This window comes from Physeter macrocephalus, chromosome 14, assembly GCF_002837175.3.
Source record: "Physeter macrocephalus isolate SW-GA chromosome 14, ASM283717v5, whole genome shotgun sequence".
NCBI lineage: Eukaryota > Metazoa > Chordata > Mammalia > Artiodactyla > Physeteridae > Physeter > Physeter macrocephalus.
The window spans coordinates 37,428,252-37,453,651 of NC_041227.1; the positions used below are offsets into that span (position 1 = coordinate 37,428,252).

A 25,400-nucleotide genomic window follows, 5' to 3' on the forward strand; every position below is an offset into this window, starting at 1 on the left:
GTGGGCTCAGTAGTTGTGGTGCACGGGCTTAGTTGCTCCACGGCATGTGGGATATTCCCAGACCGAGGCTCAAACCCGTGTCCCCTGCATTGGCAAGTGGATTCCTAACCACTGAGCCACCAGGGAAGTCCCAATGTCACTGGTTTTAACATAAGGTGGGTTCTGAATTGTTTTTTTGCCATTTTTGTATTATGGTAAAATATACATTACATAAAATTTACCATTTTAACCATTTTGAAATGTATAGTTCAGTGACATTCACATGGCAATCATCACCACCATCCGTCGCCCCAACTTTTTCCATCTTCTCCAACAGAAACTTGTACCCATTAAACAGTAGCTTCCTATCTCTCCTCCCTGTGGCCCCTGGCAACCACTTCTGAATGTTATTTTACCGCAAAAAGAAGTGTTGACTTTGACCTTGGTTTACAAACAAAAATGTAATTAGTTGCAGGACGGAGGTGAGAAGGGGATAGACGTCAATCTGGCACTGACTGTCCTCCATAGGAGACACTTGGGGCGTGTACAGTGGCGTGTGTGTGTGTGTGTGTGTGTGTGTGTGTGTGTGTGTGTGTGTCTTTAAAAGATTCTCCACCTCCCTGCTGGCCTCCTCGCAGTTTGCCACTGGCTTTGCAGCCTCCTGGTTGCCTCAGTCCAGGCAAGAAGCTGGCAATCTCCTTTGTAGTTTCAGGAGCAGTTCTGTTACCATGGAGGCCACATTCTGATTTGAAGAGCGTAAAGGTAACCATTTGTTTTTAGTTTCAAAGATCTTCCCAAAAGATAGGCTGTCGCTCTTCTTCTGGAAAAGCCTGATTGGTAGGATTCCTTCAAGCACTCAGTCTGAAGTGCTTTATCCCATTCCCTCACCAGCTTCAAAAGTCAAGCTTGCCAAGAGCCTCTGGAGGAAAACCTGCTGTTTCCATCAATTTCACACAAATGGTTGATCCTGGAGGTGGTGCTGTTTGCAATGGAACACTTCACAATCAGAGTGACCACTGTCACAGAAAAAACTGCACAAGGAACGGGATGGTGAAAGAAGCCCAGGTAAGAGGCAAACCCTCCCCCTTACTCTGAATGACCTGAACATTTCAATATTTGTTGTAAAGCTGTTTGAAGCTTTCCTAGCTGAAAGTTCTTGGCAGGAAGTGTTTTCTGTGTTTTGACTCTTCACTTCAGCTAATTTCAAATGCTTGGCTACTAAAAAGTTTGGATGTGGGTTAAGGAGGGAATTTCTTCTCTGTACAAGAGAGGACACACGTAGATCCAAGAGCCTTAAACTCTTAACATAAAAACATCCCTGCTAGACTTTTGTTTTTTCTCAAGCATTTTGGAGAAAACAGTTGTGAAGGCTAAAACTCTCCAGCTAAATTTCAGTCTATCAGGAAATCACAACAGACTGCATTCATCATACTTCGTAGGGGAAAAGAAAGGAAGTGAAAGTAAACGCTGCTGAGATTATGTGGAGTAGGTGGCATTTTCCCCTGGTACATGAGGAATGCCTCTCTGATTAAAAGGGGACTTCTTTTTGGTGTTTGGCGGGGCCTTGTCATAGCTTACAGCTTGATTTGGGGCCAAAGTCTTTCTTTGAAACTTGACATCACAAGCATTCCTTTTTAAGACACTTCAGAAAGTGCGGCTATTGTTACAGGCTGCACACAGGAACCAAACAGACTTTGAATTGTTTTCCCATGTGATACTTTTTTTAAAATTTTTGGCTCCTGCTCTGACAGAATGTTTGAGGGGAATGTACTGAGGAGGAGGAGGAACCCAAGAAATGTTGTCAGCTCATTCAAAGAGGGAGCCGGGTCTGCAAGCTGCTTACGAACAGGCAGGCCATCGCCAGCTTCCCATTGGATGCCCAGGGCCTCTGCTCTGAGCAGCAGGGGTGAGTTCACCTGCTTGGGAGCAGATTAGCGTAGCCAAACGTTGCAAAATGAGAAGCTGGGCAAGGAACCTGTGCAGGAGAACCGGGGTCGAGGGTGGGGAGGTTGGGCAGTGAGATTGTTCTAAGATCACAGAACAGGTGGCGCTGGCTGGGGGCCAGCCCACCATTCAGTGAAGTAAATTTGTGTGTCCAGTGGAATGAAAGAGGTGTGTGGGGTGAGGGGCACTCTGGAGTGTGGGTTGTGTGTGAATAGGCTGTGGGCCCCCAAATAGGTTCCCCTCTTAACAAAAGGCATTGCCCTAGCCTTGGAATTATCTACCAAAAACCTCAGGTCTGGCCTCTCCCAGATGAGTATAATGTGAAGAGAAAATGCTCAACTCTCATTCTTTGCACGAGGGCAATCATACTAATACCCACCATCTATTTGTCAGTGTATCGAATCAGACCACTACCACTCAAGACACTCTTTGCCCCTAAAATGGCTGTAACACTGGCCACTGGCCTTCTCACCCTCTGGACCATTCTGACCCTGAAGGCTCTCATTTGGGTGGAGATGCCCTCAAAGCCATTCTCTCTCTCTCTCTCTCTCTCTCTACTTTATCTTGGTTTTGTAACCACCTTCTAGTGTCTGAGGTTAGACTTAGCTAAATGGTTACAACCATTCCTAAGGACAAGAGCCAGAATCCTAAAGGTTCATTACTAAGTGCTCCTACAAGACTGTGAATATCTTTGGACACTGAAGCTTCCCTAAGAGCAGCAGGAAATATCAGGGAGGCTACTGCCTTTTCCAACAGCTCTTTCTGAAGGAAGGACCATCCAGAACCTATTTGCTCAGATATATTTAGGTGTTACTAAGCTGAAATTGGCTCCCACTGAGAGCCTCAATTATGGCTTAAAAAGATGTTCCAGAAAGAAGAAACCCTGCTGAGTTCTTAGTGCAATAGGGCAGACAAAGTCCTGTTTTCCCCTCTGTGATATGGATGAAGTTGCCTTTACTATCATGATCCTTAGTCACTGGTTTTAGTCTGTTTTGCTTTGAGGACCTTAAACAAACTGAGTCTTTACCAAAAACCTTGAAGTTTGAACCCAGTCCTCATAGAACACTCACTCTTGGAACCCAGCCACCGCATTTGAAGGAAGCCCAAGCAGCTCAAGAGAAGCCCAAGTAGAGAGAAACCAAGTATCCTTGCTGTGCACCTAGGCAAGATGCAGCACCAGCTTGTAAACTGTGTGAGTCAGCTATCTTAGAAGTGGATCCTCCATCCCTGGAGTCTATCTGTTCCAATTATACTTCATGGAGTATACATGACTTGTCTCTACTGGGCTCTGCCCAAATTACAGATGCTTAAGCAAACAAATGATTGGTTTTTTGTTTTTTGCTGGGTTTGTTTATCAGACTTTTTATTTTTAATACCTTTATTTATTTATTTTTGGCTGCGTTGGGTCTTCGTTGTGGTGCGCGGGCTTTCCCTAGCTGCGGCGAGTGGGAACAGCACTTCGCTGTGGTGTGCGGGCCTCTCACTGCGGTGGCTTCTCTTTGTTGCGGAGCATGGGCTCTAGGCACACGGGCTTCAGGAGTTGTGGCATGCAGGCTCAGTAGTTGTGGCTTGTGGGCTCTAGAGAGCAAGCTCAGTAGTTGTGGTGCACAGGCTTTGTTGCTCCACGGCATGTAAGATCTTCCCAGACCAGGGCTTGAACTCGTGTCCCCTGCATTGGCAGGCGGATTCTTAACCACTGTGACACCAGGGAAGTCCCAAGCAAACAAATGATTGTTGTTTTAAGTATGGTGGTTGTTTGCTAAGCAACAATAAACATGTAAACACATGTATATTCTATTTCTTTAAAATGCCTAGAAAAATCATTGTACAGTCTTATTACAACCATTTTCAGTGCTTTCATTTTGAGGAAAGAGTTTGTTTTGGCCATCAATCTTTGGCAAAGATGCCTTTCCTTAAGCTTTACACTTTTGTTGTGTTTTATTTTGTGTTTTGCATAAGGACTGTATGCTTAAGATGAGTGTCTGGCTGGTAAAACCAAATACAATGAACTCAAATATCAACTATACAAAAGCACAATCATTTGAATGCTGTCAAATCTGAAGTGTAATTATTCAGTCTGAGGAGGTCTGTAACTTGTTGCCTTATCTATGAAGAAAGAGCAGGCAAAGAAGTATGTATGTGTTCTGGTTCAGATGTTTCGTTAATTAAATGAATACATGTTTTAAAGTATATTTAATATCTGCCAATTATAAATTAAGTTTATCTATTGGTTAAAGTTTCCTAGAAAATGATTCTCTTTAGAAACACAGCTAGAGGTAGATTGACGTTAAACTAATTACTCTCAGGAAATCCACTACATTTATTTTGAAATACACTTGATTTAATCTTTCTAATAAGTATTGTCACCTTGTCTAAATTGGCCTGAATTAATGTAGTTTTACTGGAATTCTAAAGTACATCAACCTGTAAATTCATGTGAGAAGAAGTTGTTGCCACCATATTAGAAAGAAAGTCATTGGCCCAGTAATTCACAATTTAGATTAAACCTTTGGAAACAAACAAACAAACACTATGAACATAGTTCAGAGAAGTATTCAGAATTGTTCTCCACAATGTACTTCATCCATCACAGTTCCCTCTAAATCCTGCTTCAACCAAAAGTTTTGCCACATTGAAGATCATTTGATTACAGCAGAGGTTAAGATTACAAATGCCCAGCAGGCTGGTAAGGCCTGATGTGGACAACAGGAAGTGGTAAGCATGGGTTTACCTGAACAAAGCTCATTGTCACCATGAGAGAAAGCAGTTCCTATGTTGACAGATCTTATGATTTTCAAAAGAAACTGGAAATCCAGATGGAGTGAGAGAGAGAGAGAATATCCTGATTTTTAAGTATTAGCATCTAATGCTTCAAATTTCCAATAGTGTAGAGTTCAATGAGACATTGCTACCAGCCACAAATCTGTAAACTCTGAACTATAGGCAAATAGGATGAGAAAAATAAGAGGTCATAAATGAGGGATTCAGGGATTTGGATCTTCTTAATTTAGACTTACTTTATATTTTTTAAAAGCAATAGATGTATCTTACATCTTAATTTTCCTGAGTTGTTATATTAATACTTGATCCTGGAGTATGCAAGTTTTAGGAACAATTATGACCCAACCAGTTGTACTAGATTTCTCTGACTAACCCTGATTTCAAACATTAGACGACAAAATGTCATAGAACTGATACCATTTCACTGCTCAAACTTCATCTCTCAGACTTTGTAGGAAGTGACACACAAACCTTTTGTTAGACAATGCACTCATATAGCTTGGTCACCATTATTATTCTCTAGATGTGGTATAACTGGGCCTTCAAAAGTTGCCCAGGAAAAGGCTATGTGTAAATTATGATTATCCTGTCAACTACAACTTATACCTGACTGTTCTTTCTCTGCCATGTGGAGTTTATCCTTTTGGAAGTCAAAAATCCTTTGAGAAGCTGATAGATACTTTGTGTATTACAGAATTTTCCACGTAGAGGATTCTTGTGTTCCCTGACTTTCTCAGATCCCCAGGTTAAGAACCTCAGCTCTCACACCCTGCTCAGAAAAACCAACAAATCAGCCTTTCCAGAGAAGACAGGGTAAAGGGATTCATAAATTGATCTACCAAGGAGAGAAAACCAAACATAAGCCAAAGTGACTCAGACCACAAGCCCACATGTGGTATTAATTTATTTAAAAATTTATATTAGAATTTTGTACCCCACTTTATAATACTATTTTAATAATATTTATTTTACTATAAAACTACTTTTATATCCTCCTTGAAATTCTTGAGTATAAATGAACTCCCCAGGAAGATATTTATTTCCTGGTGGCTTTTCATACCCCAGCACCCCTCAGGATTTCCCAGGGAACCACTTAAGGAAGAATGCTAGCAGGAAGACAAGCTTTGACATCAGCAGAATTGGGTATGAGTGCTAGCTTTGCTCCCTACTAGCTGTGCCACATTGGGGAAGTAGTGTCACGGCTCTGATCCATACCTCACAAGGCAATGGTGAAGATTAGATGAGAGAGTGTATGTAAGGCTCCCAGTAACTGTCACATGTGTAGTAGATACTTGATAAATAGTGGCTATTATCTATTAAAGTCTGCCTGCAGCTCTTACCCCTCTACTGCTATTGTAAGTGTTCAGTACAATGCCTGGCATGTAATAGGTGCTCAGTAAATGATAGTCTTAAATCCTTGAATTCCCTCATCCAATGGTGGCTTCATTTTACTTGGTCTGTCAGCAGCACTTGACACAAGTAATTACTCCTCCTCCTTCAAGCACTGTTCTCTCTTGGCTTCCAGGTTATGACCCTCCTATATCACCAGCTGTTCCTTTGCAGTGTCTATTCCTGGTTTTCCTCAACTCCTTGATCTCTGCACAATAGAGTGACCCAAGGCTCAGTCCTTGTACCAGTTCTCTTTTCTAATTGCAGATTTCTCCTGATGATCTGACCTTGTCTCATTACTATATGTACATGTATATATGTGCAGCTGTGTGTATGTGTGTGTGTATGTATATATATATATATATATATATATATATATATATATATAAAATTTCCAACTGCTTCCTTGATCTTTCGCTTGGATGACCAAAGGCATCTCCAACTTAACATATCCAAAACTGAGCCCCCAATACTCCCTCCCTCTGTCCCTAACGTGTTTCCTTTAAAGTCTTTCCCATCTCAGTAAATGACAACTCTATCCTTCCAGTGGCTCAAACCAAAAACCTGGGTATCGTTCATGACTTTTTCCTTCTGTATTCAATGAGTCAGCAAATTCATGATCCTACCTTCACAGGATATCCAGAATCTGACCACTCTTCACCTCCCCACAGCAACCACTCTGGTCTCAGCCACCACTGTCTCTCACCTTGATTGTTACGGGAGCCTCATGCCTTTTCCCTGTGTCCCAGTTATTCATTAAGGAACGACAACCCATCCCAAAACAGAATGACATTAAACAACAACCATTTTGTTATGCTCATGGATTCCACTGGGTAGGAAGTCAGAAAAGACTCAGTGGAGACAGCTCTTCCCTGTTTCATGATATCTGGGGCCTCAATTGGCTGGACCTAGAACAGCTGAGCCAGGAGGATTCACCTGCAAGATGGTGTCCTCACTACCATGTCCAAGCTGGGTCGGCTGAAAAAAAGGACAAGCCAGGACTGTGGGCAGGATTGCCTCAGACATCTTCTACAGGAGGGAGGGCTCTAGAGAATTTTCTAGTTAATGAAGAAGTCTCATAACCTTTTATACCCTAGCCTCAGAGGTCAGCTTCACATCCACCCTGTTGAAGCAGTCACAAACAAGCCCACCAGGTTCAAGGGGATAGGATCCTCCCAACTCTTAACGGGAAGATTATTAAAGAACTCATGGTCATATTTTTAAATTGCCATAACCTGATTCCACTCCTGCCATCCTGTCCACTACCACCAGCAAGACTATTCTCAACACAGCAGCCAGAATGGTCCTGTTGAAATGATATCAAGATCTCACTGCTTCTGCCCAAATCCTTCCCCTGGCTCCCATTTCATTCAGAGTAAAAGCTGAAATTCTTACAGTGGCCCCAAGGAGCCATGGCTCCGTCCTCACTGACTCATCTCCTGCCAGCATTCCCACATCCTCTCCCATTTGCACTTCCCAGAAATCCAGGTGCCTGCACCTCCCTCCTTTCAAGTCAAATGTTACTCACAATCCTATTAAAATTGCAACATGCTTTCTTTCTGACTCCCTTTCCTGATCCTGCTTGGTTCTTCAGTACTTAACACCATCTACACACACACACACACACACACATGCACACACACACACACACACACACACACACACACACACACACACACACACTTGAATTTCTTTCCTATCTATTGTCTGCCTCTAGCTCTAGAATGGGAACTCCACCCAGGCAGAGATTTCTATCTCAATGCCAAATCCCCAGAACATAGACCAGAGCCTGTACACAATAGGTGCTCAATAATAGTTGTGCAATGATTAAAGACCACCTGTTTTTACTAATCTAGTGTTTGTAAGAACTAGGATTTCAGTTTGTTTTGTTTCTTTCAATTGCCATTTGCTGTCCACAGGCCTGGTTCTTTAAAAGACTGGAAAGGCCCCACTCATATGATACACAAGCTTCTTGCAGATTTCAAGGTGTATAACCTCTTATTAATTAATACACTAATTAATTATTAATTTATTAGTAATTTACCTAACTGTTAATTAAAGGTTTCCCATCCTTTGTTGGAGAACATGACTACTATTCACTGCCTTCTTTTTAAAAATCACTAAATCACTAGATTTTTCTGTGACCAGGTAGCTACGTGCTTTTATATCGATATCCAGATATTATGTATACTCTAAGTTTGGGGTCAGGGAACATGCTTTAAGGAGGTGGAACTTTTTGAAGGAGATGAAAATAGAAATTAAATATTATTGATTTATCCTGATGATTCTACTACCTCTTAATAGGAGATGAAATATGCCTGGATTAGAAGGAAAATGACTAATACCTCAAGGTATATAGACCTATCATCTGGTTTTAATAAAATTCTACATTCTCAGGATTGAATGTCCAAGAAAAATCAGAATAATCTGCTTTCCCATTCATGACCCTGTATATGAAATGATTTTTTAAATTTCATTTAACAAACTTTTCCATCACACTATATTCTAGCAACTTTCTAAATACAAACTTATTTGATTCCCACAACCTTATGACTTTAATACTATTACTATCCCTATTTTTTATATGAGGCAATTGGTCATAGAAAAGTTAAGTAAGTTTGTCTAAGATTAAACCTCTAGTTAGTGCAGACTGACCCCAGGGTCTATGTCTTTATCACTAGAAAAAAAAAATGCCTTTTCCTCAAACATTTTATTGTGAATATTTGCAAACTTACAGAAAAATTAAAGAGTTCTACACTGAATACTCATATACCTACCACTTAGAAACTGTAATTAATATTTTACTATATTTGTTTCATCACACATTTGTCTGTCTATCCATCCCTCTATCCATCCATCAAACCATATGTTTGGTGCATTTCAAAGAAAGTTGGAGAATCAATAGACTTCACCCCTAAACTCTTCCACATGCAAATTATTAACCAGATTTCAATATTTGTCCATCGTTCTTTCCTTTTTCTTCTTTTGAGACAAAATGTGCAGATAATTCCATTCAATGAATTTTGACCTACACTACCTTTTGATTTTTCTTGCTGGAAAAGGTTTCATTATATAGTTTTGACTGTGCAAAGATTTTATAAAACAGTGAGCTGAATCAAGTGTAAATTCATCTAGTGAGATGAAAGACTCAGCAGGAGGCTACCTCACTCGAGAAACTCCCCTGTTGTACACCTATAACTCTGACGGGTTCAAGAGCCATTTTCCCTTTTTGTCTGGAGTATAATCCAGCTGGCAAGAAGGGAACTCACTGTAGAAATTCTTAAAATTCCATACCATGCCCTGTCTTCTTACACATGGAGGAATGAGGCTCAACAAAACTAAGTGACTGTCTCAGAGGTCACACCAGTGTGAGGCACCCTCCCCCACTCTGGTCTCTTGATACCCAGACCAAGGCCCTTTCTGGAAAGGTGCATTTGTTTCTGAAACCTCCAACCTGTGAAAGCAAACAGCCAGGGACTACAGTATTTGACAGCTCAGAGTGGTATCTGCTATTGCAAATTCTTTAGCTTCAATTTCAAAATTGATGATGCAAAATTGTATTTGTCTCATGGAAGATGTAAAGACCTCTCCTATTCCCCAAAATAAGAGCCACGTGGAGAAAACCTCCTTCTTTGCCTATCTTAGAAAAGCATGTCAGAGAAATCAGTATTAATTACAGTTAATGATTGCTGCCACACACAAGGTCCCACCACGTATTTACCTTTTTGAAGTATTGTTAATTCTCACCTATTGCTTTCAAATTTCACGTATAAGGACCCAAGGTTCAAAGAGGTCAGATAATCACCCACACGGGTGGCAAGTAATTGGAGGATTTTCTGACCCCTAATATCACATAAATTGTTTCCACCTCCTGCCCTACTGTCCTAGTAAACTGAGCTATCATATAGAGGTTGGGAGCAGGGCCTCCCCTTCGCACTGCCTGGGCTTGAATTTCAGCTTCACATCGGTCGCTCCATGACCTTGGACAAGCAGCTTAATCTCTCTGTGCCTCAGTTTCCTTATCTAAAAGATGAGGATAATAGTAGTGCCTGCCCAATAGAGTCGTTGTAAGAAGTAAATGTGGTGGCGCATGCATGGCTTAGAAAGATTTCTTTAAAAAGCAACCAATGTTTTGCCCCTTTAACCTTCAGCATCCACTATAATGATCCTTATATCCAACGTCTCATTGGACTCTCACAGCAATGCTGTGAAGTTTTGAGTGTTACTGACCCATTTTAGGGATGAAAACAACAGAGCTAAGAAAAATAATGAGACCAAAGACACGTGGATGATGGGGACAGAGCTGGACAAGAATCCCAGACATTTTAAACTCTAAGTTCAGGAATGACTCAAAGGACTGGACACGTAGGTATTTTTCAAGCCCTTACTCAGTGCATACAACCCTGTCAACTGTTCCTTTACAAGAACAGGTAGAAAGTAAAAAAAAAAAAAAAAAAAATCAGCACCTCTATTCTTCAGCAGATTAATTCACAGCAAGAGACAAAGTGCTATTTTGGTTATTACACTTACTCAGAAGAGCAGATTTGGGAGTCAGTTTTAGTAATTTTTTAAAATCTGTAAGATTCTAAAAGTCTTGCAAAATGTTAGTTTCTACCTTAGATTTCCATAGCCAGGCAGCAAAGTGATTTTACATGGCACACCAGACAGCACAACTTCCTATAAATCTTTATTTAAAAATCATTGACCTTTGTCTTTACATCCTTATGGCACGTAGCATGTGTACTCCCCAGAATTACCTTCTTCTGAGCCCTTCTACAGCCTCAACCTCATTTTCAAACACATGCCATCATGAAGGCTTGCTTCCTGGCTTGTGCAGGGGAGCACAAGTCACTTAATTTCTTGGTTCCTTTGCTGAGCCTCCCCGAGGCAATGACATTGATGATGCGTTAAGGATTCTTAGGTCTTGCAACAAGGCATGTTTCCCAGTCACCTACTCTGATAGTCTGAAAGAAACTAGGCTCCCAATCATCTCAAACACTGGAATAATCATGGCAGAAATGATCTCAGATCTCAGAGAAGCATGTTATCTCATTTTCTAGATCTTAGTGACACATTTCTCACTTAATAGAATAGAGAACAGAACTGAGGCACACTTGCCCATATCTCAAAATGGCCAATCCAGGGCAAGACACACACCTGTCCACTGCCAGTTTCTAAAGCCTCTACACAATACTGCTTTTCATAGTGCAGAATCCAAAACAAACCCCTAAGGAGCCCTTGGCAATAACAGCTTTTGCCAAACCATGCAAATAACTTAGGGGTACTTGGGAAAATCTCACAACCGACGTAAGGTTTGACGGATTGGTTTGTAAGTTTATGCAAAAGGGGCTGGCATTTTGTCTATGGGCCTGTGCTTCCCATCAGTCAATTCTTTGCAAAACCACTGAATCAGGTGTCTACAGACTAAGATACAGAAGTTCTCCACATAGTGACCTGGGAAAATGATACAATGGCTGAAATAAATAGGTCACGAATGTCAGTTTTCTTTTTTTAAGTGTATTATCAATCTTTATACCAATCAGATGACTCATGCCTTGCACCCAGCCATTACTTAGGGCTCATAAATTATGATGGCTAAAAAAAAATGCCTGGAATTTTTAAATGGTTGATTCAGGAGTACAGGTAAAAATTAGTCAAGGCTAGCACTGCTCTGGGAGAAGTTACTTTTTTTTCAACGTTATATGCCACATAAGAAAAGTTAATCAGATAATTATAGCTGTGACCATGGATGTTAACAGATTTTTTGGAAGCAAAGAAACAAATTGTTATGTTGTCATACTCTTGGGGAATTGGTTGTCTGAAGACATTATGTTTACTTTCCCAAGAAGCAAAATGTTTTCATGGAAAATCAAATATGCTCTGCCTTCCATGAACACCAAAGATTCCAGCCAAAAAAAACTGTATACATTCAACTAAGCATCATCTCTTTAAGGACACATTCTGTCTTCAAAGGCAAGCAAAAGATGAGCCAGGTTATAGGTTGAAGATGAACCTAGGCTGCTCTTGATGTGCATAAATTGTGAGTGGTTTTATAGGGTGACAGGCAGAGGAGAGAAGGAGGAAAGAAGAGGTCTGCACAGCCATGAGCCAAATCCTGATAAACACACAGGGAAGGAAGAACAATGGAATCCTCGGCAACTTTCTCTCTTTCTGGGTAGAGAGGTTTTCTGCTTCCTCAGGTTGTTGAATGGCAGGCACTCTTTGGTCCATGTTCAGGGAATGAAAAGTTTTGGTTGGGGTCCAGAGATGGTAGTTCAGCATCATCAAGGTGCAAGAAGAAATTGTTTCAATTTGATTCAAAGAGAAGAACCATTGTTTCTAATCCAAGTTCAGTCTCCTGAGCTCAGCCAACCACATTCTGTGTGCTTCCAGAGCCCCACCCTTTTTTTAACTCACCTATGAGTCATCAGCTGCCTGGCACGGGAAGGAAATGCTACAGTACGCACCTCACTTCCATGGCAAAGCACGTCTCTGGTGTTGGTTCATTCTCATGCGGCTCAGGAAACACTTTCCTTTTGATTTTTGGTCATAGGTTCAAAAGTTCAGGATCAATGGAACGAGTATGTTTCATCAAATATTCTTCTGCAAGGGATACAAGAGAAACTTTATTTTATTTTATATTGGATTATAGTTGATTAACAATGGTATGTTAGTTTCAGGTGTACAGCAAAGTGATTCAGTTATACATATACTTGTATCTATTCTTTTTCAAATTTTATTCCCACTTAGGTTATTACAGAATATTGAGCAGAGTTCCCTGTGCTATACAGTAGGTCCTTGTTGGTTATCTATTTTAAATATAACAGTGTGTACATGTCAATTCCAAACTCCCAATCTATCCCTCCACCCCCTTTCCTTTTCCCCCGGTAACCATAAGTTCATTCTCTAAGTCTGTGAGTCTCTGTTTTGCAAATAAGTTTGTTTGTATAATCTTCTTTTAAGATTCTGCATATAAGAGATATCATATGATATTTATCTTTCTCAAAATTACCGACCATACAACCATGAATCATTGTGAATCATTGGTATGTCGGCGCTCCCCGAAGACCCATTCACATGCATGGTTTTGCAGGGGGCCTTTTGAAAACACGTATCAGATCAGGTTTTTAGGCCGGCATTTGCTTACAGCTCGTCAATGGCTTCCCTTGTCAGGATCAAGGCTGTGGTCCTAAGCTCAGTTTACGAGCTCTGTACAACCTCCCCGCCGATTCATCCATTGATTCATCAAAGATTTATTGGATACCTACTTCGTATCAGATGCCCTTCTAAGCCCTGGAGTACTAATGATGGACAAAGTGGATGGAGTTCCCCTTTTAGAACTGACCTACAATCATGCCTGCCCCCTCACTACCCCTGCCAGCCCACCACCCTACCCCCTTCCTTCCCCACAGTTCTTCGGGTTCTTCCTCCTGCTGGGGAACACTGCACCTCCTCAACTCTTACTGACTATTCAGATCTTATTTTAAGCATCATCTTCTTTAGTGAGGCCTTTCTCTTTTCCTGGACTAGGTCAGATCCCATCCTATCCACTCCATAGGTCCCTGACTTATTTTTCATTTCCCCTTTTGTAAGTATTTGCTCTGGTCTGTATTTCCATCTAGACCAGGGGCTGGCAAACTTTCTCTGTAATGGGCCAGACAGTAAATATTTTCAGTTCTTTGGGACACGAAGTCCCTGTCACAGTTACTCAACTCTGCCTTTGCAGTGTGAAAGCAGCCAGGGACAACAATAAGCAAACGGGTGTCACTGTGTTCCAATAAAACTTTATTTTCAAAGAAAATAGAAAAAGCAAGGGGTAGGCCAGATCTGGCCTGTGGGCCATAATTCGCAGACCTCAGAACCTGCTGTGATGATGGAAATACTGTGGACTGTCCCACCCAGTAAGGTAGCCACCAGCCACGTGTGGTTGTCCAACATTTGAAGTGTGGCTAATGCAACTGAGAACCTAAATCTCTAAATGTATTTAACTTGAATGATTTAAGTTTGAATGTAAGTAGCCACATGTGGCTAATGATTATTGTATTGGACTGTTCACATATAGACCATGAGTGTTATGAGGTCAGGGGTTCTGTCCTTCCTGGTCACCACTGTGTCACCTGGACAGAGCACAGCAGCTAGCACAGAGTAGGTACTCAATATGTATTTGTTGGATGAATGAATGATCAAATATGCCTAGAGATGATCATACTAAGTGAAGTAAGATGGAGAAAGACAAATATCATATGATATCACTTATATGTGGAATCTAAACAAAGGATACAAATGAACTTATTTACAAAACAGAAGTAGACTCACAGATATAAAAGACAAACATGGTCACCAAAGGGGAAAGGTTGGGGGGAGGGATAAATTAGGAGTTTGGAATTAACAGATACACACTACTATATATAAAATAGATAACCAACAAGGACCTACTGTATGGCACAGAGAACTAGATTCAATATCTTGTAATAACCTAAAATGGAAAAGAATGTGAAAAAGAATATATATATATGTGTGTGTGTGTGTGTGTGTGTGTGTATAACTGAAGCACTTTGCTGAAACTAACACAACATTGTAAATCAACTATACTGCAATTAAAAACATAAATAAATAAAGGAAGGGAAAAAATGAACAAATGTATAAATATGGAATGACATTTGACTTCTGGGATGTTGCCACTGGAGACTTCTTGCTCTCTAATCCTGAAGTGTTGTATTTCTGTACACACGTTTTATCCCCGCCTTAGTCCATGAGTTCCATGGGGATGGAAGCCATAAGAGAAACTACCTGAATGACCCAGTGCCTAGCACAGGTGCATGCACATGGTAGTCAGCCTTCCCACGAGTGTTGACAGCTGCCAGTACCCACCTGGGAGGGACAAAGAGTCAGCCCCATGGCTATTTCTGAAACATGTTCCAATCTGTCACATCTCAAACGTCTAACTTAAAGCTTCTTTCTGATTCAACCCTGGTGCTGTGGACTTGAGAAATTCAACTTCATCCTGACTTTGCCTGCTTTATAACCTTGGGGAAATTGCTTAATGCCCTGTGACTGTCTTATTAAGTGAAGATAATTCTAATTCTGTTACAGCTATCCACAACCTACCTCTTAGGAATATCATGTAAGTAAATAAAATCATGGCCACAAAAGCTTTGAGCACCTCAGAGATAAGCACTGTTCTCACCTGGACTGAGAACATCATAACTGAACAAGAAGATAGTAGGTAGTACTTAATTTCAATATTAAAACAACAATGCATTGTTTTCTCTGGTTTATCAGGATAACTTCAGAAAAGCTCTGTGCCTCTCAAGTGATCCAGCTGGTTGTGAGTAAAATTAGAAGACTGCAGTCATTGCAGGGTGGTGAAGGACAGCCACTTTGTTCCGAAGTTCAACTATGTCCAACTGACTTTAGGGCCTCCACCCCAGCTGTCATCCCAGGTAGGATCCTGGGATCCTACAAATCTTTCTTCCCTGCGTTTCTTTTTCACTGCTCTTTGAAACAGAAAGTCTCGCTTACCCTGCAGAGAAGGCCTGTTCAATTTCAGCAGGCGCTACACACCACATCTCCAATCAGGCAACACATGAGGCCCAGCCAGAAGTCCTTGCAAGGTCCCGTTCCTCTCGTTTCTACTCACTAACAAGTGCCCATCCTGGTTCACCTGTCCTGGAAGGCCCTCACCTCCTTCCTCAACATTTCCCAGTCTTGGCTCTCTTTTTCTCTCTCATTCACTCAATCCTACAGCAGATTTTCATGGGGCACACTGCTAGGGACTCCATTTAGTCCTCTCCAAGCCATCCTGCCTTTTCTGTGAATCCCTGACTTCCCAATCTGGAAGTGTGGAAGCTGGGACTCTTCATGGGCTTCCCTGACTTCTTCGCTAACTTCTCTGGTGGTGGATGGGAAAACCAAGATGATGGGAAAGCAACTGAGCCTCTCAACGACTGAACTTGGGCATCACTACAAAGAAAGGTTGGAGTAGTTAATACATAAAGAAATTGTCCCTTCAAAAAGTTCCATGTTTATAATCTATCTGTCTGTCTCTCTCACTGACTTCTGTGGTCCCTGAAGCCTAAGTCTTATAATGTACTTCTTTCTGTCATGCACCACCTAACACTCAGAGATGCTCAATAACTCAAGAATTGAATCTTTGACAACTTCACGAGATTTATTGATTGACTGATTGATTATCTCATTCCATCTTTTTTTAAATTAAAGTACAGTTGATTTACAATGTTATACTAGTTTCAGGTGTACAACATAATGATTTGATATTTTTGTAAATTATACTCCATTTAAAGTTATTATAAAATATCAGTTATATTCCCTGTGCTGTACATTATGTCCTTGTATCTTATTTATTTCATACATAGTAGTTTATACATCTCAATCACCTTCCCTTATCTTGCCCCTCCCCACTGCACTGGTAACCACTAGTTTGTTCTCTGTATCTATTAGTCTACTTCTGTTTTGTTATATTCATTTGTTTTATTTTTTTAGATTCCACATATAAATGAGAATATACAGTACTTGTCTTTCTCTGTCTGACTTACTTCACTAAGTGTAATATCCTCCAGGTCTACCCATGTTGTTGCAAATGGCAAAATTTCATTCTTTTTTATAGCTGAGTAATAGTCCATTATATATATATAGAGAGAGAGAGACACTCATACATTGGGGTACATATATCTTTTCAAATCAATGTTTTCATTTTCTTTGGATAATTACCCAGGAGTGGGACTGCTGGATCATATTGTTGTTCTAGTTTTAGTTTTTTGAGGAACCTCCATACTGTTTTCCATAGTGGCTGCACCAGTTTACATTCCCCAGATTTAAATTTGAATGTTGACCAGTGCAGACAGGTCCTGATGCACCCTTTTTCTTGGGGAGGTAACTCAGTTCTCAGACTTTCTTCCAAATGCTTCTAAACAAGATTTAGACATGAAAGAATTTTAACACAATTCTTGTAGTATCTATTCATTAAGGTAATACTAGATGACACAAAAAATGAGCCACCACATCTCAGTGGCATAACCCAATAGAAGTTTATTTCTCACTCATATTAAGTCTTATGGGCAGTGGCAGGAAGCTGTAGGAGGAGGAGGTGAAGACTCTACTCCACATGGTAATTCAGGGCACCAGGCTGACAAAGCTCTGCAGACGACACTGTGTGGCTTCCAAGGTCACCTTGGCCATCAGAATTCAGATGACAATAGGGGAAAGAGAGAAGGAGATGGATCATGAGAGAAGCTCTTGTGGGCCAGGCACAGAAATGGCACATTTCACTTCTACCAACTTCACATTGGTCAGTCGTACGGCCACACGTGTCTGCAAGGGATGTGGGGCATGTAGCCCGGCCATGTGAAAGAGGAGAGGGAAATGGTCTGATGCACAGCCAGTCTCCACCACAATGGACAATAGTGTGAAAATATTTGAAATATTCAAAAGGCCTGAGTGAGAGATAATAAAAGCTATTATTTTTTGCAAGTGATCCTTTATTTTCTGTCCTTTTATTAAATAACTTGTCTTCCTAAAAATATTATTGTAATACAATGTGGTGAGTGTTATAATGGTATTATGGAGTGAGGACACCTAGCCTGGATCTTTTTAAGAAGTGAAGCCAGAACGGGGTCTTAAACAGTGGATATTAGGCAAGCCAAGGTGTCTATGTGTGTGGGGTGGAGGTGAGGGAGGGGGGGCAGCAGAGGACAGTTAGGAAAAGGAGTAGAAACTGAAGAAATTACAGGAAAGTGGCAGCATTAAAGAAGGTTTTGGAGGGGATAAAAATCAGGGTTTGGAATGAAAGCAACTCACCTATTTGTGACAAGATGATATGAGTTAGACTAGACTAAGGCATATGAACTTCATAAAGCATTTCTAAACATTTATATCTACACAATGCATGACAGAAGGCTGTGGTTAAAATACTTATTTCTTAAAATCCCAGACAACTTTAAGACATTAAGTACCCTTTCTACTAAGGTAGAGCTGTGTATCTCATCATTCATGTATCATTCCACTTTCATGAGTTTTAGTGCTGCATCATTTTATATAACTTCAGCCAGATCTAATTGACATTCCAAAGTATTTTAGAAGACAAATAAATGGTAACTTTGAAACCAATAAGACTCTCAAATGTTTTAGAGTAAAAGTAGAGGATTCCACTGAGGAAAGAGCTGCTTTGGATTTTACCTGACATTAGGGATGGAAAATTAAATATATATATATACACACATACATACATGCATATATATACATACACATATATATATACAAACACACATACGTACATACACACAAACACACACACACACACACACACACACACACACACACACACACACACACACACAGTAAGGAATGTATACTTACCAGTCAGAACAGGGCATTCATTAACCAATCAGAAAGGATGTTTGGGATAAACAACTGAAATGAGTATATCATGTGTACTAGATGAGCGTCAGTCCCAGCCCTCTCCACCAGCCTCTCATCGAGTGTACAATCTTGTTACTCCCTTGACTGGGGATGAGAACTGATCCGATGGGATCCTTGCGGCTGCCAGTAGAGGAAGACTCAAATATAAATAGATTAAAAATAAGATTTTGTTATTCTCACATAATAAGAGTCTAGGGTTGGGAAGAGTCTACATTTGGGTGGTCCCTGGGTCAATTGTTTTGGTCCCTTAACAATGTCATTAAGGACCTCAGTGCTTTCCATCTCTTCTTTCTATCAATAGCATCTTTTGTGCGTAACTAAATATCTTCGTCTTGTGGCCACAAATGGTTGCTGCAATTCCAGATGACCCAAGCATCATGGTCTCTCTCAAGTTCAGTATCTCAGCCCCCCATGCCTCTAATCCCCACCCTTCTTCCCCCTCACACTTACTGCCTCCAGTGGATCCTCACTCTCCCGCTTCTCCCTGTGTGTAGGTACTGGCCAAGGCTCTATACCTATTCTTCCTCTTCTTTCCCAAATATTTCTCTAAAAGCAGCATCATCCATTCTAACAGTTTCCTTTAACTTGTCTACTCAGAAGATTTCATTAAAATCTGAACATTTAATAAGTGTTTACCCTGGGGCAGGTACTTTGCATATATTATCTCATTTCATTTTCAAAACAAACTTTACTTGTCCATTTTCCACTGGAGGCATTTGAGACCGAGGGAAATTAGCTGACTTGAACAATGTCTTACAGTCAGCAAGTGAAGGTGCCAGGATTTGAACCCAAGCAGTCTCCCTCCTGCCTAAGCTCTCTCCACCATCATGCTCTGCCTCCCACCAACACTGGGCTCAAATGCCCCCTCCTTCAGGAAGCCACTCCTGATTGCCCAATGTGATATGGTCCCTCCATTTGTGTCACTCTTACGACGTTTACATTTTGCTCTATGTTACGATTATGCTCGCTCCCCTCCCCCCACCACATACACAATTACGCTACCAATTCTGGGAGACAGAGACTATATTTACTGATTTCCTATCCCCTCTAATATTAGCCTAGGACAGTGCAAAACAGGCAGCCAGTAAAAGACCTGTTAATTTGAATGGAAGAGTAATCATCCTTCCAGGACATGCCAACACTGTTTATTTCTAGATGTGACAGGATTACAAGACATAAACAACCTCCAGGGTGTCACAGAGTCCCAGACGTCTGGGCGCTCTGGGAAAGGTGGCTCAGGATCTATTTATTTTCAACACTATGAAAGACAAAGTAGAACATCAAAAGCTGTATTTCCAGCAGGTAGAACAAACAAAGGAAGTGCATTACAGATTACCATGCTGTGTTGACCTTGGCTAGCCAATGTATTAAGCAAGATTTTAGGCTTTGTTTACTTTGATAGGACCGATTCTCATATTTCAAAAGAACTATCCAACCCCAGACTGAAAAACCCTTTCCAAGAGGTGTGACCTATTTCAATTTTAAATAAAGAATTTTGGTAAATGCATCAATTTTCATCTGTTAAGAAAGACCTATACATTTCCAAATAATGTTGCTCTCCATGAAGGTATCTCTCTTTCTCTCTGCCAAACAAAATTACACTAAATTAAATTAAAAATAAATAAAGTTATATGTGAGAGAGTAAAGTAGGTAGCGGTTGCCGCCGACAGACATTGTTGGAAACGTCTCCTTTGTGATATAACTATCTCCCAGAACATGTCACAGGGGCAAAAAAAAAAAAAAAAAAAAAAGAAAGAAAGAAATAGTTACACAATCCCAGTCTGTGCACCCAGCTGAGGGTTTTATTTGCATCTAGGTAGACAGTCTGTTATATACAGTGCAGCTTTGCCTGAGAATCAATTCAAGCAGAAAGTTCCCATTGATTTGGCCATATATGGAGCTCAGAAATGGCTACAGGGCCAGGTAAGGAAAAGGGGAAAACCCACTGATCCTCACAGGATGGCGTTGAATGTCCTGGAAGTTTCTCTTTTTATATGTGCCTATGTGACTTAGCCATCCTCTAAGTCAGCCCAAGGGGTTCATTTGTGGGCACATTAAATCAAGGTTCTGAAGTCACCCACACTGGATGCCCTTCACTCACCCTTCTTTGTCTACGGTGCCCTTAAAATCAGGGGGTCCCATATTTTGGTCCCAAGCTTCCTGCTCTTCTTTTTATTTTGTGCTTTATCTCATTTGCCTCTAACCATGGCTCACGCTGGGCCTCAGAGTAGTTGAGTCCTAGATCGTATACTTCAGCCAGGCCTTTCTCTTTTCCTGCATCTCTAACTGCCCCCAAATACCCCCACTTATGCAAGCAGACACCACCCCGACTCAGCAGGTCCCGTGCATACTCAGTGTCTTCCCCCACAAGCAGTCCTCCTTCTAATCTCTGCTTTCTTCTTATTCACATTCTTATAACACTCCTCGCAGATACTGTCATGACCTTTTCCTTGACCTCATACCGAACCAGTCACAAAAGTTTGTCAAACCTTTTTCATGAGGCTCTCAGTCCCTTTTACTAGAGTCTGGACAACTCCAGGAAGGAAGGAAACCCCTTGGGTATCCCCATGATGTGGAAAGAACCAGGAGGTGGATCTTAACTGGGCCAGGAAGTCACCAGGCATGCTAGAGATGGATGCAGTTCAAAGGTCACAAACAGAACAGAACCCAGGAAGGGAGCCAAAGGTTCACACTAGACTAGGAAGATTGGCCATCCATCAGACCTACGACTGGTGTGAGGGCGTAGGGGGAGGTCAAGAACTCAGGAGCAGGGATGGGGTCTGTCTCATTCATCTTGGAATTCCCAGAACCTAGCATGTTGCCGGTTCAGGCAAGACATCCAATTAGTGCCCTATGTTCCCAAATACAAGGTATTTGTTATATTCTTTCCTTCACCTTCCATTCAAGACCTCATATAATGCAATGCTCCCTCACTTCAATTATTTTAAACCACCCGGTAACATTTGGGGAAGATACTAGACAAAAGCAACGTCCATTAATGTTAGCTTGGTTCGTCTGGAGAAGACACTGTTGCCAAAACTCGGCCTCAGTTCTCTGGTGCTGAATAGAAACGTGGAGACAGACTTTTGGGTGAAGTAGAAAAGAATAGCTTTATTGCTTTGCCAGGCAAAGGGGGTCACAGCAGGCTAATGACTGCCAAACTGTGTGTCCCACCCTGGAACGGGTAGTGAGGAGTCTTACAGTGTTCAAAAAGCAGGGCATGGTCAGCTCATGGGCATTCTTCTGACTGGTCGGTGGTGAGGTAATGAGGAATCAGCATCATCGATCTCCTGGTTCCAACTGGTCTGGGGTCTACATGCATGTGGGCAGCATACAGTTAACTTCTCCCACCTGCTAGGGGCTTCAGTATCTGCAAAACACCTCAAAGGACATGGCTCAGAATATTATCTATAGTCCTTGAGGAAGAACTAAATGTCCTTGAGTTTGTTTAAGGGCTAACGTATTATTATTTTGTCTTGCTTGACTGTTTTCCTTTCTTTCTGCATTTTCTCACTTCTCTGATTAAATTTATTCTTTGACGAAAGTTTTCCTACAGAAAAACAGCAAGTGGATGGCATGGGGTGGGTCTATTCTGGGAAGGCCTCATAGGGCCCTGCTCAGTTACAACACTGATATAATGGATAATAAGGAGTTAAGGAATTTTAATAAGATTTAATAATATTTTGTGGGCTTTCGACTGAGCAATTCAAGTATAAAATCTCATTATAAAAGGGCTTTTTAAAAATTACTTTAAAAACAAGTAATATAAATAAAAAATATTCATCTATCAGATAGAATTTTTTTTGATTGTCACATATTTTGTGGCTTGGGATGAAACTTCCAGGGACTGTCACACAGATTCCAAAAATACTGCATCTCGAACAGAATAGAGGAAATAAAGTCAATATAGTCTAGAAAACTGTGTTTGTGGAATCTAATGGTGCTTATAGTATGAGAGTAGCAAAAACGTTACTTCTAATTAACATAATTTTTATATAATACATCATTTTAAATATATATGTGTAAGCTAAATTAATAAATTAAGTATTAGTAGACATTTGACAGTTTCCTGTAAATCACTAAAAATGGTCAAAACACATCTTACGGATCATCTCATTGGGAAATGGGGAATCCAAGGATTGTATTATATTTGTTTAATTAAAAAATGAATAAATGTATAAATATTTATTAAAGACAAAAACTTAATTAGTAGTGTTAAGAATAATTTATTCACTAATGCATTGAGCAAACATTGAGCTACCGTGTGAAAATCAATTAAGCAGGAATAAGAATGGTTTGATATTAAAAGTCTACTTTCCACTGGCATGGTGACACCTAAAATAAATGAGAGAAATATTTACTTTGACTTTTTATTATGAAAATTTTCAAACATGCAGAAAAATGAAAAAAATAATATAACAATCACCCACCCGTATAACCTCCATCTAGATTCAACATTTTCCCAAAATTGCTTTATGTATGTGTTTAATTTTTGATGAACCACTTGAAAGAAAATTAAAGCTGTTATAACACTTCACCCTCCTTAATCCTTCAGCATGCATTGACAAAGATTAAAACATCCTCTCACATAACTATACTACTACTCTCACTCCTAATAAAATTAACTCCTCAATAATATATATTTCCAGTCCACATTTGGATTTCCACAATTGTTCAAAATATGTATTTTTTACCAGTTTTTTTAGAAAAAACATAAAAAGAGGATCTAATGAAAGAACACACAGTGCACTTGGGTGTCTCTTAAGTTCCCTCCCCCACTCTTTACTCTTTTTTTTCCAGCTTGATTGAGGCATAGTTAATAACTAATAATTGTATGTACTTGAGGTGTACATGACTTGATACATGTATACGTTATGAAATTATTACCGCAATCAAGCTAATTAACACATCTATCACCTCACCTAGCTACCTGTGTGTGTCTGCGTGTGATGAGAACACTTTAGATCTACTGTTTTAGCAAATTTCAAGTATACTATACAATATTACTACCTATAGGTACCATGCTGTACATTAGCTCCCCGGAACTTCTTCATCTTATAACTGAAGGCTTGTACCCTTTGACCAACACCTCCCTGTTTTCCCCACCCACTGTCTGGGAATCACCAGTCTACTCTCTGTTTCTGTGAGCTCAGCTTTTTTAGATTTCACATATAAGTGAGATAAGGCAATATTTGGCTTCTTGAGTCTGGCTTATTTCACTTAGCATAATGTACTCTAGGTTCATCTATGTTTCACAAATGACTGAATTTTCTTTTGTGTGTGTGGCTGAATAATATTCGTGTGTGTGTACAAAACCCACATTTTCTTTATCCATTCATCCGTCAATACACACTTAGATCATTTCTGTATCTTAGCTGTTGTGAATAATGCTACAGTGAACATGGAAGTGCAAATATCTCTTCAAGATACTGATTTCATTTCCTATGAATATATGCCCAGAAGTGGGATTGCTGGTTCATATGGTAATTGTTTTAATTTTTGGAGGAAACTTCATACTGTTTTCCATAATGGTTGTACCAATTTACATTCCCACTAGCAGTCCACAAGGGCTTCCTTTTCTCCACATCCTCACCAACGTTTTTTATCTCTCTTTTTTTTTGGTAACAGCTGGGCTAGCAGGTGTCAGGTGATATCTAATTGTGATTTTGATTTGCATTCCTTGATGATTAGTGATGTTGAGAACCTTTTCATATAACTGTTAGACACTTGGATGTCTTCTTTGGGAAAATGTCTCTTCAGGTCCTCTGCCCATTTTTAACCGGATTATTTGTTTGTTTGTTTTTTACTTGTATGAGTTCCTTATATATTTTGGGTATTAACCTATTATCAAATATGTGGTTTGCAAATATTTTCTCTCATTCTGTAGGTTGCATTTTCATTTCATTGATCATTTCTTTTGCTGTGCAAAAGCTTTTTGGTTTGATGTAGTCCCACTTGTTTATGTTTTGCTTTTAAAAACCAAGCCAGTTGTCATATTAAAAAGTCCCACATTGTGGATTATCTGTTTCCTCATGAAGTCATTTACCTGGCATTTCTTGTAAAATGGAAGGCAGATATTACAGCTTGACTAAATTCAGGTTAAATATGTCATCAGTGTATTAACTATTACATCATGACACGAGCATAGAGTGGTGAGTTGTTCTAACATCTGTGATGTAATTTGATCACCTGGTGTAACCCCAACTTTGTGTTTGGGGAGAAACTTATAGGGTTATACTTTGGCATCTTGCAAAAACCCTATTGCTTATTAATTTTTCACTTAATGGATTTAGAATCTGTTGAGAATTTTTGCCTGAATTATTTCATTAGGATTTGTGAAATAAAATGTACATTGCTGATTATCCTCTTCAATGATCAATTTCCAATTTTCTCCAAGCAGTTTTTCCAATCTTAAATATGTTCTTTGAAATGTAAAAGGTTGAAAGTCCAAAATTTTTAATATCATAGTTTATTGTAATGGAAGAGTAGTAATTTTCCACTTTCTTTTGTCTTTTCAGCAAAATGGAAATTCAAATTTTTATAAGCCAATTGTTGAATCCTTTGAGGAAGCACCTCTACATGTTATGGTTTTCACTTACTTGGGATATGGAATTGGAACGCTGTTTGGCTATCTCAGAGATTTTTTGAGAAACTGGGGATTAGAAAAATGCAATGCAGCCATAGAGAGAGAAGAGCAAAAAGTACGTATGAACACCTTCCTTGGTCTTTGTCAATGTCAATTCTTCTGTAAAGTGTTCTCACAAGTGGTGATGTGTGTACAGATCCTAAAAAGAGTGATACACTCAGGAACTATCCAGGGTAAATTCTATTCCCCTGCACGCCGTAAACCCCCAAACATTCCCTGTGTA

The 25,400-nt window shown here is 40.1% G+C and overlaps 1 protein-coding gene across 1 annotated transcript in view; it reads left to right on the forward strand.

The window, feature by feature from the left end:
- Window positions 1-650: 650 nt before the first annotated feature.
- The window catches only part of SPTLC3 (serine palmitoyltransferase long chain base subunit 3), a 133,181-nt gene continuing 108,431 nt past the window's right edge, over window positions 651-25,400 (forward strand). The window contains exons 1-3 of the mRNA XM_055090661.1: window positions 651-741; window positions 871-1,044; window positions 25,050-25,232. Coding sequence (XP_054946636.1) covers window positions 937-1,044; window positions 25,050-25,232 — 291 coding nt within the window. The 5' untranslated portion in view covers window positions 651-741; window positions 871-936. The remainder of the gene's footprint in view (window positions 742-870; window positions 1,045-25,049; window positions 25,233-25,400) is intronic.